Source organism: Mustela nigripes, chromosome 4 (genome assembly GCF_022355385.1).
Source record: "Mustela nigripes isolate SB6536 chromosome 4, MUSNIG.SB6536, whole genome shotgun sequence".
NCBI lineage: Eukaryota > Metazoa > Chordata > Mammalia > Carnivora > Mustelidae > Mustela > Mustela nigripes.
In genome coordinates, this window is record NC_081560.1 from 70786384 (window position 1) to 70803993 (window position 17610).

Consider the following 17610-nt stretch of genomic DNA (forward strand, 5'->3'; position numbering starts at 1 on the left):
ATGCTGAAGTAAAGTCACTGGAAAAGTTTATAAACCTGTGAATTATATCAAAATAAGACAAAGGCAAACAAAAGGAAGCTCTCTTCACAAAAAAATGGAGAAAGGTACTTTTGGGAAGTACAAATTACATTTCTGCACCGGCAGAAGAAAAGAAATCATTGCTCCTGTGGAATATGTATCTGGAGTCACTGTACTTTATTGAGGAGCAAGGAATAAATTTAGTAAGATCATTTAGTTTATACCCATCATGTGAGCTATCTTTAGGATATTTCATTTAAATTTGATTCCTAGATAATTCGATAGTACTTTAGTGGAGACATAGAAGAGACCTAAATTACCTATGCAGTGAGTGACATGCCCCAACATTCCACATTTTATTTTTTTTTATTTTTTAGATTTTATTTATTTATTTGACAGAGAGAGAGAGATCACAAATAGTCAGAGAGACAGAGAGAGAGATGAGGAGAAGCAGGCTCCCTGCTGAGCAGAGAGCCCAATGCGGGTCTCGATCCCAGGTCCCTAGGATCATGACCTGAGCTGAAGGCAGAGGCTTAACCTACTGAGCCACCCAGGTGCCCCAACATTCCACATTTTAAAAATTGCCGGTGAGGGGCACCTGAGCCACCCAGGTGCCCCAACATTCCACATTTTAAAAATTGCCGGTGAGGGGCACCTGGGTGGCTCAGTCAGTTAAGCATCTGCCTTCAGCTCAGGTCATGATTCCAGGGTTCTGGGATGGAGCCCCGCATCGGGCTCCCTGCTAGGAGGGAGTTTTCCCTTTCTGTCACCCCTCCCTGTGCTCCTGTATGCACTCTCTCTTGTTCACTCTCTCAAATAATAAAATCTTTAAAAAAAATTGCCCGTTAAAATTAGTGCCTTTTCTCCATGGCTTATAATCGAGAGCAGTGGGCAGTGGCTTCCATGAGCTCACCTCTGCCTGTCTCATGTGTGGAGTCCAGTGGCCTTAGGTACCATCAGTGAGTCTTCATATTTTGAAGAGAATAATACAACTTTGAGGAAAGTAACTTGGGTGGGTTAGATGTTATTCTTGAATTGTGTCACACAAACAGTAAAATGAAGCAACAGAGGCTGCTGCCACGGCAGTTAGGTAACAACAACGGTTTGGAAGCAGGCGACCTTTTGGTTCAGCAGCGTTTTATGATTATTTTATATTCCAGTTATGTCCCCATTCAACTTTTTATTTTCTTCTGGAAATTACTGAAATGTCATATATTCAAAACTGTAACTGCAGGAAAAACTGGAGTTGCTAAAATCAGTGTTGCCCTGAGGCAGTGGTAAAAAACGATATTTTTTTCATGAAGGAAATACATTAATTATAGTGGAAACATTTTAAAAGTAACATTTAAGAAGCACTACTGTAGTGCTGCAGTTCCGCGTTTGTGTTTGAATTTAGTACATGTCATTTTTGATTCATTGTGGTTTTATCTCATTTACAAAAATAGAAGTAACCTATAGAAAGAAGCTTGGTGATTGTGGAACTGCTTTTTCTTCTGCAAAAGGAAGGAAAAAGGTGAAGCTCGCAAAGTATGTGGCTTTACAATGGAAAGAAGATGGTTCAAAGGAGCCATGAATAAATGGTAGTTGCCTCACTTTACCAAACTGATGGAGTTATTTTGATAAACTTCCCAAATGGCGAATTCATCCGTGACGGCAGTCATCACTATCACAGTATGGCACTCACATGATTAATGGCATTATCGTCAATAAATTTAGTAGAGTTTTTGCTTTATCAGAATAGTTTTCCAGAATAAGTCACATTAGTGACATCAGAAGACTCTGGGATTTCAAAAAAAATCAAGTTTAGAAGTAGATGAATAAAACTTGGAAATAAGGGTGCTTGGGTGGCTCAGTCTGTTAAGCATCTGCCTTTCACTCAGGTCATGAATGCAGGGTCCTGGGATCAGTCCCCACATCGGGCTCTCTGATCACCAGGCAGTCTGCTTCTCCCTCTGCCCACATAAAGTCTTTAAAAAAAACTTAGAAATCAAGCACCTGGATGAGTCAGTCAGTTGGGCAGCCAACTCTTGGTTTTAGTTCAGGTCATCATCTTCCAGTCCTGGGATCCACCCCAGTTAGGCTTGACTCTGCTTAAGAGTCTCTCTCCCTCTATTTCCCCCTGCCCCTCTCCCCCTGCTCCCAGGCCTATGTGCACACTTGCTCTCTCCCTCTCAAATAAATATTAAAATGAAATCTTTAAAACTTAGAAATGAGGGCACCTGGGTGGCTCAGTTGGCTAAGCAGCTGCCTTTGGTTCAGGTCATAGTCCTGGGGGTACTGGGAACCAGCCCTGCGTCGGGCTCCTAGCTCAACAGGGAATCTGCCTCTCTCATTCCCCGCCCCTCCACGCAGCTTGTGCTCTCTCAAATAAATATCTAAAACAAAAACAAAAACTTAGAAATCAGAGTATTTTTTTTTTTAAGATTTTATGTATTTATTTGTCAGAGAGAAAGAGAGAGCACAAACAAGGGAGCGGCAGGCAGAGGGAGAGGAAGAAGCAGCCTCCCCACTGAGCAAGGAGCCCAATGTAGGATTCGATCCCAGAACCCTGGGATCATGACCTGAGCTGAAGGCAGCCAAAATCAGAATATTTAGAAGTAAATAAAAGTGAGAAGAAATTCAGTTGATCTTGATTGATTTTAGTGGAGTCGTAGAACTCTTCCCAACTGCCCGTCATTAAAGAGTAGCGTGGATCTGGCTGTGAAGTGTGTGTGGTCGGTTGTGGTGTTCATCCCACCAGACTTAATGATAGTGTTCTTTAGTTTATTTTACAGTTTAATTTAAATTCACAGAGAAGTACCAAATGTTGTGGGGCCCCATTTAGCCCAGAAATGCAGTGGGGTGACATGGTGAACCAGCTTGGCATGAAGAATTCAACAGAGGTAATATACAAAGTACATAATTGAGAGTCAACCCTGCATTCTAGTGGCAGGTTATGTGCACATTTATGGTTAGTTTCTTTGAAGAGAAAGAGTGTTTATTCGGTTTTTAAAAATGAAAGAAAAGACTAAGAATAGCATTTTATTAGCCTTAGTATTTATATTACATTCTTGTCAAATTTACTTACAGCTTGTTTACGGGTGGTTTGTTTAATTATTCAAACATGGTGAGCGTCTCATGTGCTGGATAGTGTACTGTCTGTGGTTCAAAGTAAAGAAGAATTTGTCCTTGGGCTTGAAAATGCTCTCGACTACTGACGGCTTTGCTTTTAAATACTTCAGTTTTGACTTAGTCGTGGAATTGTATGGAAGACATTAGATTCGCCCATCCAAACTTAATTATAAAGTCTGTTAATCAGTCTTTATTATTTAAGGGTAATTTAGTTTGTTAATGCATTTTCAAATACCGCCTCTCACCCACAGAAAATGTTATAATTTCAGTTTTCATTAGCATGCTATTTGGAATTTTTTAAACCAAGTATTTATGCGCTTTCCAGGGAAATGATTTGATTCACCAGAATGAGAAGTCTCTCTTAGAAATAATCCAAATTTCTCTGTATTTCATCATCCTCATTTTCATAGGCCTGATAGTGACACCTTAAATTCCAGAAAAATCTTCATCTCAGAGCCCAGCATCTCCGAAGAATGCTTAATCTGCCCCTTTAATAATTCTTGAACTGTGTGCAAAAAAGAACCCTATTTTTCCTAGGCTGCAGTTTTTTAAGCTATCTCCATTGGCAAGTTGTACGTAAGTAAGGTCTTAACTAAGGAAACTCTCCAGGCAAACATTCCTATGCTCCAGTCATGTTGTTTTCTCTTTGCTGCTATGGATTTTGTCATCCCTTAACCAAGTACTTCTCTCCTGAATCTCAGATTACTTTTAGAGTATCAGATCCCATTAGGTACCCTTACATATCATAGTGATCAACACTGCCGTTTTTTTTTTTTTTTTCGTATTGTATGATCGAATTACAGGATATATGTAAGATGTACAAATTACTTCTTTGCCTATTGTTACTGACTTAATATCTCTTTCTTTTCTTCTTTTAGGTTGTTTGATGTATGCACAGTGTCACGAACAGACAGAGAAACCAAACTGACATTAGTGTTTGAACACGTCGATCAAGACTTGACCACTTACTTGGATAAAGTCCCGGAGCCTGGTGTGCCCACTGAAACCATAAAGGTACCAAGAATCGTCTCTCTGCTTGATTAAATAGTCACATTATTATAGTCTATTACTCGGTCGTATTTCTTTCCTATGAAAATTGCCAGGGGGTGCCTAGCTGGTTCGGTCAGTGGAGCATGTGACTCTTGATCTCAGGGTCTCAGGGTGTAGAGCTTACTTTAAAAAAATATATATTGCGAGAATTAGAGCTTTTGGAACTCTGTAGATAATTAAAATGTACCAGCTAAGTGAGATGTTCAAAGAATGAGATATATTCTAGCTCATTAATTATAGAGCTGAGTGAAAAAACCTTTGTAGTGTTCATACATATTAAAATTTTTGAAAAGTATCTCTATGTACATTATCTGGCCCTAATCTTAGAAGGTATAGTGTCATAAATACAGCTCAGTCTTTTTCTGATCACAGACTCTGAGGGACGTAATTTGAAACTTCGCCTTGAGCATGTTGCATATTGTAATTGTATAATGACTCCAGAACATAAAGTATACTGTGTAAATCTGAAATACTGGTTCTTAGACCCTTCATTCTCCATTTTTTTTTCTCACTCATGAAACACTTAGAGGAAGCCTCAGTGCCAGGTACGGTCCTAAACCCTTGGGATGCGAATGACTTAAGACTCCTTAGAGATCATCCAGAAGTCCTTTCTTCCTTCAACCCTTCCTTCAATCCTTTCCCTATAGCGGGAAAACCTACTTAGGAAGTTTTATTGGTCATACTTCCGTCCTGCTTAATGGAACTTCTCAGTATATCTCTTTGATCAGTGAGTGTGGTGGGTGGGCGGGTCTTCAAGATGACCTTTTCATTTATATCTATTAGGTGACTTAATGAAACCGGCTCCTAACCTCACCAGTCCTTGTTTAGAAATGGTTTCTAAAATTCAGCATCATTTTAGATAAGAGGTAATAGCTGGAAATACTTTATGTGGAAATACTTTAATGGAAATACTTGACTTCTAGTGATAGCAAGGTGGTGTTTTCAGATGCTGACACATTCAGAACTTGATGCTGAATGATTTGTTCCTTTGATTTTACATTGATAAAGGATTTATTCCCATCTGCCTTTCATGAAAGAATGTGATGCTCAGTAGTGTGCACTCACTCGTCTCTTTCTGAGCAGTTTTAGGGACTTAAAGGCCCTTTAAATGTAGGAATTCCTGGAGTGCCTGGATGGCTCAGTTGGTTAAGTGTCTGATTCTTGATTTCCGCTCAGGTCATGATATCGGGGTCATGAGATCAAGCCCTGCGCTCAGCGTGGAAACCACTTGAGATTAGTCTGCTCCTCACCACCCCCAGCCGCGCCCCTTGCCGGCTCTCTCTCTCTCTCTCAATGAATAAAATCTTAAAAAAAAAAGTAGGTATTCCTACTTTTCCTGCTTCCTCCTCTTCTCCTCTCTCCCTGCATCCCTCGTTCCTCTCACTTTCTTTCCAGTGTGGCTTCAGTGCTTTCCTCTGTGAGTTTGTCTGAAACCCTATGTTCATCCCACAGAGCAGAGCCCCTTCTCATGGACTCTGTTACTTGCCAAGTTAGACTCTGTGTGGTTCACGATTTCTTACCTATGTCATTCATCCTCCTCCTCATAGTCATTTCTTTGCTCCCCCCCACACACCAGTAAATCTGCTGAGCTACCAGGCTCACCCCAGATAGTTTTTGATCAACTTTCACAGCTGGATGTAATCTCATTGGTCTTAACAGTGCTTGTTCTACACATCTCCCCCTTTTGGTCCTATTTTCTACCTTTTTTTTTTTTTTTTTTTTTAAAGATTTTATGTATTTGACAGAGAGAGAGAAATCACAAGTAGGCAGAGAGGCAGGCAGAGAGAGAGAGGAGGAAGCAGGCTCCCAGAGGAGCAGAGATCCCGATGCGGGGATCGATCCCAGAACCCTGGGATCATGACCCATGCCGAAGGCAAAGGCTTTAACCCACTGAGCCACTCAGGTGCCCCCTATTTTCTACCTTTAATTGTGATTATTTATGTCCATATTCATTCATCTTTGTATCCTGACAGTCACTACACGATGATTTTTACACATAGGTACTCAGTAAATAAGACACATTGACAGCCTTTCTTCAGATGTAATTACTTCACAATTTTTTTTAGGAGGGCAAGAGGGGGAAGTAATGCTGGTTATCAGAAGGTTTTGATAAAATGAACTGTTAAAAGTATTTCTAAGTTTTTCATCCATCTCCTGAGAAAGGAAATATCACTCATTCTGTATTGAACAGGAAATTCTCCCAGAGTCTCTTAAATTTCTTCAGCCTTTAGGGGTAATACCCCCACTGATCATATAGGGACCAAGTTTGCTGGTAGAGGTGGAGGCAAGGGGGTCTGGTTATCTAAGGTTAGTGTTTAATGGTATATTGATGCTTTCATAGTAAATTATGAAATACTTTAGGCAATTAATGTAGATGTCAGTGGTTAATTGAACATTTTCCTAACTTAAAGGCTAATCAAAAGATCTCTTTTGTCTTCATCTTTAACTTTTAAAAATTTTCTGAACTATACTATGCTAATCTGCTTTTCTTCCTTATCAAATGTAAGAGTTTTTAAGTAATTTGACTGTGATCTGGTAAGGCCATTATTTAAAACATGAATAATCATGGTAAAAGCACTATAAAACCATCAGATGTATAGTTTTAGGCCTTATATGGAAATGATACAAAATTATTTTTAGTAAAAACTTGTACTTTTGTTCTTGTGATTGATTTCTTTTTTAAAGAGTTGGTATATAGGAGCGCCTGGGTAGCTCAGTCAGCAGTTAAGCATCTGCCTTTGGCTCAGGTCATGATCCCAGGGTCCTGAGACTGAGCCCTACATCAGGCTCCCTGCTCAGTGGGGAGTCTGCTTCTCCCCCTGCTTGTGCTTGCTCTCCCTGACAAATAAATAAAATCTTAAAAAAAAAAAAAAAAAGAGTTGGTATGTAGGATAAACATCTGCTAAGGAGGAGGTTCTGGTTAGTTGGGGTTCTGGTTAATTGAATTTGGTAAGGACTCAGAAAACAGAAAATATTTTGTTATATAGACTTATTTATGGGCAGTCTCAATAACTAGATAACTAGATCAAGAGAATATCGCTTTTATGAACAACCTATTGGGAACACAGTCGGATTCTTACATAGAATTTTTTGTTGTAGTAAGAGTTTTTCTGAGTATATTGGTACAAATATTTATTGAATATTTACAGAGAGTTTTGTGTCAGCCTTTGGGGAACAACAAAAATGAATTAGCCAAGAAGCTTACTCTACACCCAGAAACATGCAGTACACATTTTCTTATGGTTATTTCAATAGTTTAGGGAGTGTTTACAGGTAAAAAGAAAAAAAAAAACATGACTCGCTCACGAATGAGCACCGTCTACAGCTAATTCTTTGTATTACGGTACCAAAATATTTTCTAAAATGTTCTTTAAAAATGTAGATATTAGTACTGACATAGTCTTACAAGTGTCAGAACATGGCATACTGTAAAATAATCATAAATATGCAAGAAAATCTTAACATGAAATAAATACAAAACAGAAATCAAGAAAAGACCTCCTATAAGATCTTTTAGGGTAAGGAGTCTTCCTCAACAGCCTGTCCTCTACCACGTTTTCTGGGGCACTGTTTACCTGTTACCCACTTAAGTTCAGGATACTCTGGTGCCCACTCAGGACATAAATTACAGGAGGTGAGCAGTACTTGGATAAAACCGGAATGTTCCGTGGTCTCTGACTTGGTATGATAGAGGTCACATCTTTTTGTTTAGTATTTTCATGAACATATTTGTTAGAAAAGAACCCAGGATGGGCTAATGTGATGTGCTTATTACATTGATCACATAACAATTTTTCAAATTCTTTTAAATACCATTTGCTAACAACAACAACAACAAAAAGGGAAAAACACCCTGGAGCCCTACGTATTTCTGAAGGTTGATAGTTGGGTGAACTCACTGGGAAAAGCCTGTGATGACTACGTGGTATTCACGTTTGGCTTTGATAAAGTAAGTGAAGTGTGGTAGAGGCCTGAATGGGAACTTGCCATTGAGAGGCTCATGAGAATAAAATAAAATCATGGGTGGTTCTTCCCATTTTAAAATACACTATATTATAAAAATAAATAAATGCATGCATACATCTAGTGCATACTTCATCTTGAGGTCTTCATCACCTCTTCTTTTTTTTTTTTTTTAAGATTTTTATTTATTTATTTATTTGAGAGACAGAGATCATAAGCAGGCAGAGGCAGGCAGGGAGAGAGAGAGGAGGAAGCGGGCTCCCCGCAGAGCAGAGAGTCCGATGTGGGGCTCGATCCCAGGACTCTGGGATCATGACCTGAGCCGAAGGCAGAGGCTTTAACCCACGGAGCCACACAGGCACCCCTTCATCACCTCTTCTTGACGTTGTAAGGCGCATGCATTGGTGATCACAATGACATTTGCTTTGAGGAGCCTGTTGCCTGTTGTACTTTAAAGTCAGCAAATATTCATTGGCTTGTCATTGCCCTATCTTGTTTTCCTCTTTTTAATTCTGAATGTTATCTTTCAACGTACTTGATTATAGGGAGAGTCAGTGCCATCTTTATTTTTCTTTGAGATTTGACATTGTCTTCGTAGACTTCCATGCTTAAACTTTAGGAAACAATAATTGACATCTTAATGATTATTATTTTTTTTAGGGTTCAAGATAAATTTAGAGTCTCTGTGCTTAGATAGCACTTTTCATTTATGAGGACTTTATGAGGAAAAGGAGCTTCCAGATTTTTTTTTCTCTTTCATGCCTTTGTCAGCTGCCCTGTAAGAGGGAATCAGAAAGCACCTGTAAATAAAATCTGTCTTCTTGTTCTTTAACCATTGTAACTGCTACCCAGAAAATGAACTATATGGCAGGTTTTGTATCAGGAGAGACTTCCATGTAAAGTCTTCTGTTTTATAAGGTTTTAAAATGAAATGCCCTGTTTTACTGAACTACTCATTTGGTGCTTAGGCTTGCCTGTAATAGTACAGTGTATTTCCTAGTATATGGAATGGCTTCTCAACATCTTATAAACTCCTTCTTTGGACATTCTGTGCCTATAACATGTTTGTTGAAATTGGCAGTATAATTTCACAAGTAGAAATCCAAGGCACTGAAAGATCAGTCGGAAAAGATTAGCTGCCTCTCCAAAACAGGACAGGGGTCTTTTAGCTCGGGACCATATGGCCCCTTTGTATGACTCAATCTTGGAATAAAAATTACATTTTACTTATGTATTTCTATGATAAATGAATTCTATAGGGCTTGAGAAGGCCCAAAAGCTCAAAGTTTATGTGTCTGTTTGGGTCATTTTCCCTGTGAATTAGATTTCGTTTTATCTTCAATTGAATGTTTCTTACAGATTTCTGTTGGTTGTAATCTCTTCCCTAGGAGATAAAATATACTATTTGGTTTATTTTACAAAACCCAGACTTCAGAGACTGACACACAGTCTTAATAGCACCTGTTTTCTGCCTCTGGGAAATATCTGTTTTCATGAATAATATCTGCTTGCAGTAAACAGTGGCTCTGGTGTCAGTATGGGATGCCCGGGGCTGCGCCTTCTTTCTCCATCTGACATAACGCAGAGTGACTGATGGGTCCCCTGCCACTCCGGATGAGGAAAAGTCCCCCAGACCCTTCTCTCCTCTCACCCCTAAAGGAATCAAGCCGTTGCCCCTTCTCGGCTCCTGGTGGTCTCCACTTTGCCTGAATTATGAGCAGGTGATTTGTCTCATCTTTGCAGGACACAGAGCAAATTAACATGAAAATATCGCTTCTCAGAAAACAAGGCAGGCTTGAATGCCCCGTCGCTGCTGGTCATTAGCCATCTGCCACCGACACTCATACTCTGTTTATCACATTGGAAATTCAGAGCAGATGTTGCATAATAAGGTGATCCCACAAACAAGGCAAGAAATTCAAAGAACACATACTCCACAATAACGATAAGGATCCTGGAAGGACAGTTTTTTTCCATCTAGTGTCATGGCTGGACTAATTGAATAGACCATGTTTTTAAAAACATACATGTACGTACACACATCTGTCCTTGTGTTTAATACTGCTTTTTGTAGTAACGTGAAATAATTTTGAAAGAAAACGCCCAGGGGAAAGCTGTCTGAGAGGACTGTTTAATAAAATTAATTTTAATAAGCAAAGTAGAATGTCCTAATAACACTGGTTCCAGGGCAAAGGAGCTCATAGGGCAGTCACGCCAGTGTTGATTTTTACTCTGTGATGGACCCAGCAATTTAACTTCAGATAGTTCACTCCTGTCGTACAGTTGGATCGCTCAGGGCTCATTGCTCACCAGTGCTGTTTCCCAGACCATTAATTTTCTTCTTAGTACTCAAGATCCTATGTTCCCTATACCCTTTCCCTCCACTGCTTCTCCCACCTGTTGCTTTCTCCACCACCACCACTGTCACCACACCCCCCACTCTCCACATGCTTAGCTTTACTGGGCTCTGCATAGCTCTGCACCAGCCCTCTCTTCTGTCCCCGGCTTTGGGCTCTCTCCAGCCTGCGTCCTAGGAGTCTTCATTTTAGTTCTGCTACCCATCCACATTGAGGTAACAATACTTGATAGGACCCGCTGTTATAGTGTTTTATCTAATCTATGTATGCACGTTCTAGACCCTTATGATGCCCTATAAGAAGCATATCATTCAGGGTGCCTGGGTGGCTCAGTTGGTTAAGCGTCCGACTCTTGATTTTGGCTCAGGTCGTGATCTTGGGGTTGTGAGATGGAGCCTGTGTGCGGCTTCCTGCTCAGCAGGAAGTCTGCTTGGAATTCTCTCTCTCTCCCTCTGCCCCCCACCCTGTGTTTACACATGTGCGGTCACTCACTCTCTCTTCTCTCTCTCTAAAAAAAAAATACATAAATCTTAAAAAGGCACATCATTCACAGTGTATTAACCATTGTGCTTGGAAGTATTCTTTAAAAAAAAAAAAAAGGCATCTGGACTTTCCATCAGGAATGCAACCTAGATGGTAGATTTTTTTCCTGTGGAAAGTCTGCTCCAAATACAGTCTTTTGACTCAACAGCAGTATTTTCTGCACACAGACCACACCCTTCACTATGTATGTGTTCTCCTGACACATACACATAGAATTGGAAGGGGATATCTTTAAGAGGAACATCAGCTCTATTGCTCTGAGGAAGACGTAAGCAGCCAGTCTAAGAAGAGCCAGCAGCGTAGCACCCACAGTTGGCCATTGACTCCAGGAGGAGAGATCCTCAGAAGGAAGTGAGTCAACTCTGAGTTTTCCCCAAATTTGGGGGGAAATATAGAGTGTATGAGCTAAACTTGTGGTAACTTTAAGTGAATCAAGAAACTTCTTCAGGAAGAACATACTTAGATAATCTAGATTTTGAGGACTCCCCCAGAAGGAAATCCTTAGACAGTTTCCCAAGCCCTGGAGTAAGCTGAAAACATCAGGAGACAAAGGACAGAATTATGCAAATACATGATTATCTAAAAGTAGATAATAACAATTATAACAGTTACTTGCTGGTTTGGATTTTTCTTTTCCTAACAGGAAATAGGGGTTAAAAAAAAAAAAAGCTAGTGTCTTTCTAAAGGTGTACTGTAAAACTGACTCACTTAAAATAAATACTGACTCACTAAAGTAAGCAAACGACACTTTGATCAAGCTAGTAACAGGTAAGTTGGAATCGCTTTAGAAAATGTTTCTTCACCTTAGGCATTGAATCTGTTTATAGAGCCCATTAAAAAGTCACAGGCAGTGTATACCCAGTGTGTTTCACCGTGGTGACACACAGCAGAGAGAGGCTCTGCATAGAACAGGGATATTCCTCATCTAAATTTAGCATGTGCCCAAGCTCCCTGGTTATAGTCTTTTTTCTGACTCTTTTCCTCTCAGTGTTGGAACATTCAAGGCCTCACCCTCCGCCCTCTTTTCTTTGCTGTCTATACTTTCTGGCCAGGTGATGTCATTCCATCCAGAATCTTCAGATATCATATGATATTCAGATACCATATATCCTCCAGGCTGAGCTCTTCCCCATGCTATCACCATATGATATCTCATAACCAAAACATTGCCCAAGGATCCTCTTACCAGTTGAAGCCTTCCCCAGGCCCCCATTGTTTGAGCCCCACTCTTAGGCATTATTCTTGGTTTCTTGCTTTCCTTCACAGTCTTCATCCAGTCCATGAGAAAGTACTTCTTTTTTTCTTTTCTTTAAATAAACATACAATGTATTTTTATCCCCAGGGGTACAGGTCTGTGAATCACCAGGTTTACACACTTCACGGCACTCACCGTAGCACATACCCTCCCCAATGTCCATCACCCCACCACCCTCTCCCTCCCCCCTACCCCCAGCAACCCTCAGTTTGTTTTGTGACATTAAGAGTCTCTTATGGTTTGTCTCCCTCCTGATCCCATCTTGTTTCATTTATTCTTCTCCTACCCAAGAAAGTACTTTGGGCTTTATTCCCCCAAAGATATCCCCAGTCCAACTACTTTTCAGTATCTTTATTGCTAAAGCTCTAGTCTTAATCCATCAGACCAGCTTTGTAACCCAGTATGCTGTCTTCCATTCCTGCGCCTTTTATTCATCATCCTCGGTATAACAACCAGTGGGACCTTACTAAAACATAAAGTGTTACTCCCCCATTGAAAACTTTTCTCCAGTGGTTTCCCATGACCTGTAGAATAAAATCAGGAGTCCTACATGACGGAGGGCTCTTTCTTCCTCCACCCTTCGAATTCCAGTGTGCCTCCACCCTTCTCTGGTCCACTGTTCCCCGGCCACACCTGCTTTCTTTCTGTTCTCCTGCCATGCTTCCAGCTTGGAGTGTAATGTACTGACTGTTAGTGCTATTTGGAATGTTCCACACCTCTCCCTCCCCTGTTGTTCTGTTTTATCTTCTTCATAACTCTGAGCTGAAGTTATCTCATTCATTTTCTTGTATGTGTTTGTCTTTCCCAACTGGAAGGTAAGAGCTTTGGGGTTAGGACTGCAGTTGATTACACTTACGCCAATACTAGTGTGCTGTCTGGAATGTAAGGGACACTCCTAGGTTGATGAACAGAGGTTGGTCACTATACTAAGGTGCTTACCTCACTAATCCTCGAATTTATTCTGAAATGTAGGAATCAGTGGACCCATGGTACAAGTTAGTAAGTTGTACTTTTTCAAGGTTAGATTGTGTATGTAATTATGCATCCACACACGTAGAAGAATAAGTCCATGTGGTACGTCCTGTCTCAACACATCCACTTTGTGCCTGCACATTCTTTACAGTGGGCAGGGCGTTGGGATTATCCACATTGTAACTAAGGATTCACCTCTTTGGCTTGGTTTAGATGTAGTTCAGCATTGTGTCCAAAGTTCCTCCTCATCCCCCCCAGGAGAAGTCACAGTTTTGAAGTTAAGTGACTTTACAAAATCTAACTGAAAATACTGTCCTCTATTTATTCATTTGCATTTTGATCCTTCTTACCCCCAAATTACAGATACTTCTATGCACTGGGGAGTTTGGAAGTTAAGATAGCACCGTTCCGCTGGAACAGTTGTTAACAATTTACAGTCACTACATTTTAAATTAGTGAAAGGTCTATAAAGATGGTATCCACCAGTTATCTAAAATAGCATTTTATTCCTCATTCCTAAGCAAGGTGGAAAGGATTAATCAGTTCTTTCATTGCAGTTAAGAAAATCGTTCTTGGTTCTAGTAAATATTTGTCAAATGAATAATGCTTTCACAAACACTTGTGTAACGAGCCCTTGAAAACCCGACAGCAGCAGTCGTGAGACTCAAATACCTCCAATGTATGAACTGTTGTTGCGATTCCTCTCATTCTGCTCTTCCTCTTTCTCATCATCATTCTAAAAGAAAAAAATTCTCCAAAAAGATCGACTCCAGTGGAATATGAAATGAGGAGAACTTGACCTGAATTTGGACTTCTGTATCTACATCAGGGGCTGATGCCAAGCATCTGGATACTGTGACACTTGAAGTCTTAGGAAGTAAAAGATAATTCTGGACTGTTAGAAATAATCAAGTATAAATCTAATCTCTAAAAAGTCTCACTACTGCCATGCAATAGTAAGCTTAATTGAGATGCCTGGAAAATAGACTAAACCCAACACATTTTGCAAAAAAGGAGTTCCATGGAATAAAGGGTTAATGAGGGTAGGTAAACATGATGTTTCTCCAGGTGTGGTCGTTAATCAGCTACATAACCACTGCCTCGAGTGCTCCTTTAAAACAGTCATCCTGCCCTAACCAATTCTCCAACCTGCTCTCGGAAGGAGTGTCTAGTAAGTACCCTCTGGTGATGCTTATAGACACTGCAGTTTATTTATTTATTTTTTAAAAGATTTTATTTATTTATTTGACAGAGAGAGAGAGATCAGAAGTAGGCAGAGAGGCAGATAGAGAGAGATAGAGCAGAGAGCCTGGAGCAGAGAGCCTGATGCGGGACTCAATCCCAGGATCCTGGGATCATGACCTGAGCCGAAGGCATAGGCTTAACCCACTGAGCCACCCAGGCACTCCTAAACACCGCGGTTTAAAAAATATTCTCCTTCAGTATCTTTATGTGTGACTTATGGCAGGACTGGCATGGGGAATGGAATACATTCTGAGATGACTCAACCCTCTGAAATACTTGCTTGTTGTGCCTGAATAATGCCAGCCACCAGAAGGGTCAGATCTCAGCCCAGGTGAAGTCCGGTGTGGCATTTTAACTAAAGTCACCCATACGTACAACACCTGTTTAATAACACCCAGGTTTTAGGGGTGTCTGGGTGGCTCAGTCAGTTAAGTATGTGCCTTCTGCCCAGATTGTGATCCCAGGGTCCTGAGATTGAGCCCCACATCCGGCTCCCTGGCAGGGAGCCTGCTTCTCCCTCTCCCTCTTGCTGCTCCCCCTGCTTGGGCTTGCTCTTGTCTTTCTCTCTCTCTCTCTCTGTCAAATAAATAAAAAAGTCTTTAAAAAAAGAGAGAGAGAGAACACTGAGGTTGTATTCCTTAAGATGTTCTAATGTAACTCACTAATAAAAATTAAAAAAGAAAACACTTGGGAATATGAGAATTCTAACTAGAAATTCTTCTTCTTTTTTTTTTTTTTTAGATTTTATTTAATTGTTTGATAGATAGAGATCACAAGTAGGCAGAGAGGCAGGCAGAGAGAGAGAGAGGTGGAAGTAGGCTCCCCATAAGCAGAGAGCCCGATGCAGAGATCGATCCCAGGACCCCAAGATCATGACCTGAGCTGAAGGCAGAGGCTTTAACCCACTGAGCTACCCAGGCGCCCCTCTAACTAGAAATTCTTAAGCCACTCTGAAATCTTATTCTTTAAAAAAAATTCTTAATGACACATCACAATTTGACCTTTGGAAGACGCTTTTTGTTTCATTTCACTTATGTTTTCATAGTTCTCTGTGGTCTTGAATTAATAAACTGTTACCAGACTTGCAAATGTAACTGGTCCAGAATTCTTAACCTGTTTTACAGGTAAAGAACCAAATCCATGTGAAAGTTAGGTGGGTGATAGCTTTTTTAGCATTGACAGCAGTGCCAAACATAGTATTCAGGTACTCCCATATTAGAAGCAATGAGTGCTCAAATTTCTTCCAGCTGTCATTATAAACTTTCTTTTTTAAAAAGATTTATTTAGAGAGAAGAAAAGAGAGGGCACGTGAGCAGGGGTGGGGGGCAGAGGGAAATGGAGAGAGGGAATCTCTAACAGACTCCCCACTGAGCACGGCCCCAACATGGGACTCGATCCCAGAACCCTGAGATCATGTCATTAGAAGCTTTTAACAAATACAAGCTGGTAGCTTTGTTGATTTTTATATTTACCATTGCTCTCTGCTGTCCTTAACCATACTTGTTCATTTTTCCTTTCTTGGACAAACCAAAGAAATATTTATCATTCTATTCCAGTAGAGTCATACCACTTTTAGATTGGAAGGCTAAAATAGAACTTAGCAGGAAATTGGGGACCACAGGGCATAGGAGCTTTCACTATGAATTAAGTTTGGGAACTGCGACATTACCGGTTAATTAAGTCTGCATTGAGCAGTCAGATTTTGATTGATATGGAAACAGTTACCCTCAGTCTAAGATGTTCTTTGGCTATGTCTAGTATGGAATGAATGCTTGAAGTGCTCTTTGTTGACATTTTAATTTCACTTATATATGACGTTTTAATGTTCAAATCTGGAACTGAGAAATTCACATCACCCATAGCTGAAGACCTGATGTGTTTGTTGAGACTAATTTGGTGTAAAGGCCATAAGAAAGGGCCCTGCTTCCCTCTACCGCCTCCTATGAAAATATGTTCCTCTCAGCAGGACAGGGTACAAGAAAGGGAAGAAATGAGTTGGTGGTAACAAGACGATTAATTGTATCGGCCCAAGGGAAAAAGAAGATATTTATAACCCACAATAACCCCCCAAAAGTAGCTTTTTAAAAAAGCGTGTGATTATGTCAAATGTAAATATCTGAAACATTATATGACTCTTATTCCCGCATTATGAGTATTACCCCAGTCACAGCAATTTATCTTGTAAACCTAGTAAGTTCTCTGATATTTTCCACCAGATATTAAGGATTGGTTGATGCATGTCTTCAGTGCAAAAACTATATAATGCCAATAAATGACATGAAAGGACAAAAATACCAGTTAAGTTCTGTCTTTAACATCATCTGTTCTAAACGTGGCTCCTGTACTACTGGTCCTTGGTAATCAACTCATCATTACTGTTAAGGCCTTGATGGAAAACACTTAGGAACCGGAAGAAAGTGAAATATAAATTACATTAGAATGAATTAAGAAAAGAGTTGCATTTTGGTATCCTCCCAAGCAGAGAGATTTATGAAAGCATCACCCACCGAGAGAAAGGACTTCTTTCCTTTTCTGTTTCAATACTACCATCACTTTCACCAGCAAGGTTTCTCAGGACCTTCTTACTTTATTTATCACTAAGTTCCATAATTAACATATGGTTCATGTTATTGATTTCTCAGGTTTCAAAGTAAAATAAATTGAGCTTTCTTCCACATTTAGAATATACAGTTTTTTTAAGGAACTCTAAACAAAGACACGCATTATTTGTAAGTCAGAGAGCAGCTGCCAGAAAACAGAAAATTAGGAATGGAGTCATGGGTGAAATAATGGAGATACTGTTCAGAGGTAACTCTTTGTACAGCAGGAAATTTTCCTTAGAAAAGAGACAGCTGAGTTTGCTTGTAAATTTTGCTAGAAACAGGCCTGATTTAGTAACATTTAGTGCTGGTTAGGAGACTGAAGACAGCACTTTCAGCTTTGGATACCAAGCAAGTGCCCTCTTTTATGGTTTTGTACAAAGTCTAATAAACACTCTATAGTTTCAAAAGGCAAGTGTGTATGGGGGGGTCACTGTTAATTTTTTTAATGAATAGAATAACATATAAGCAAATATCAGATCTGAGAGTCAAGTTT

At 40.0% G+C, this 17610-nt stretch overlaps 1 protein-coding gene across 4 annotated transcripts in view; it reads left to right on the plus strand.

Annotated features, from left to right (window-relative positions):
* The window catches only part of CDK6 (cyclin dependent kinase 6), a 239358-nt gene that overhangs the window by 61085 nt on the left and 160663 nt on the right, over positions 1-17610 (plus strand). For all 4 annotated transcript variants that reach the window (XM_059396854.1, XM_059396855.1, XM_059396857.1 and 1 more), the window contains exon 3: positions 4008-4143. In XM_059396854.1, the coding sequence (XP_059252837.1) occupies positions 4008-4143 (136 nt within the window). The remainder of the gene's footprint in view (positions 1-4007; positions 4144-17610) is intronic.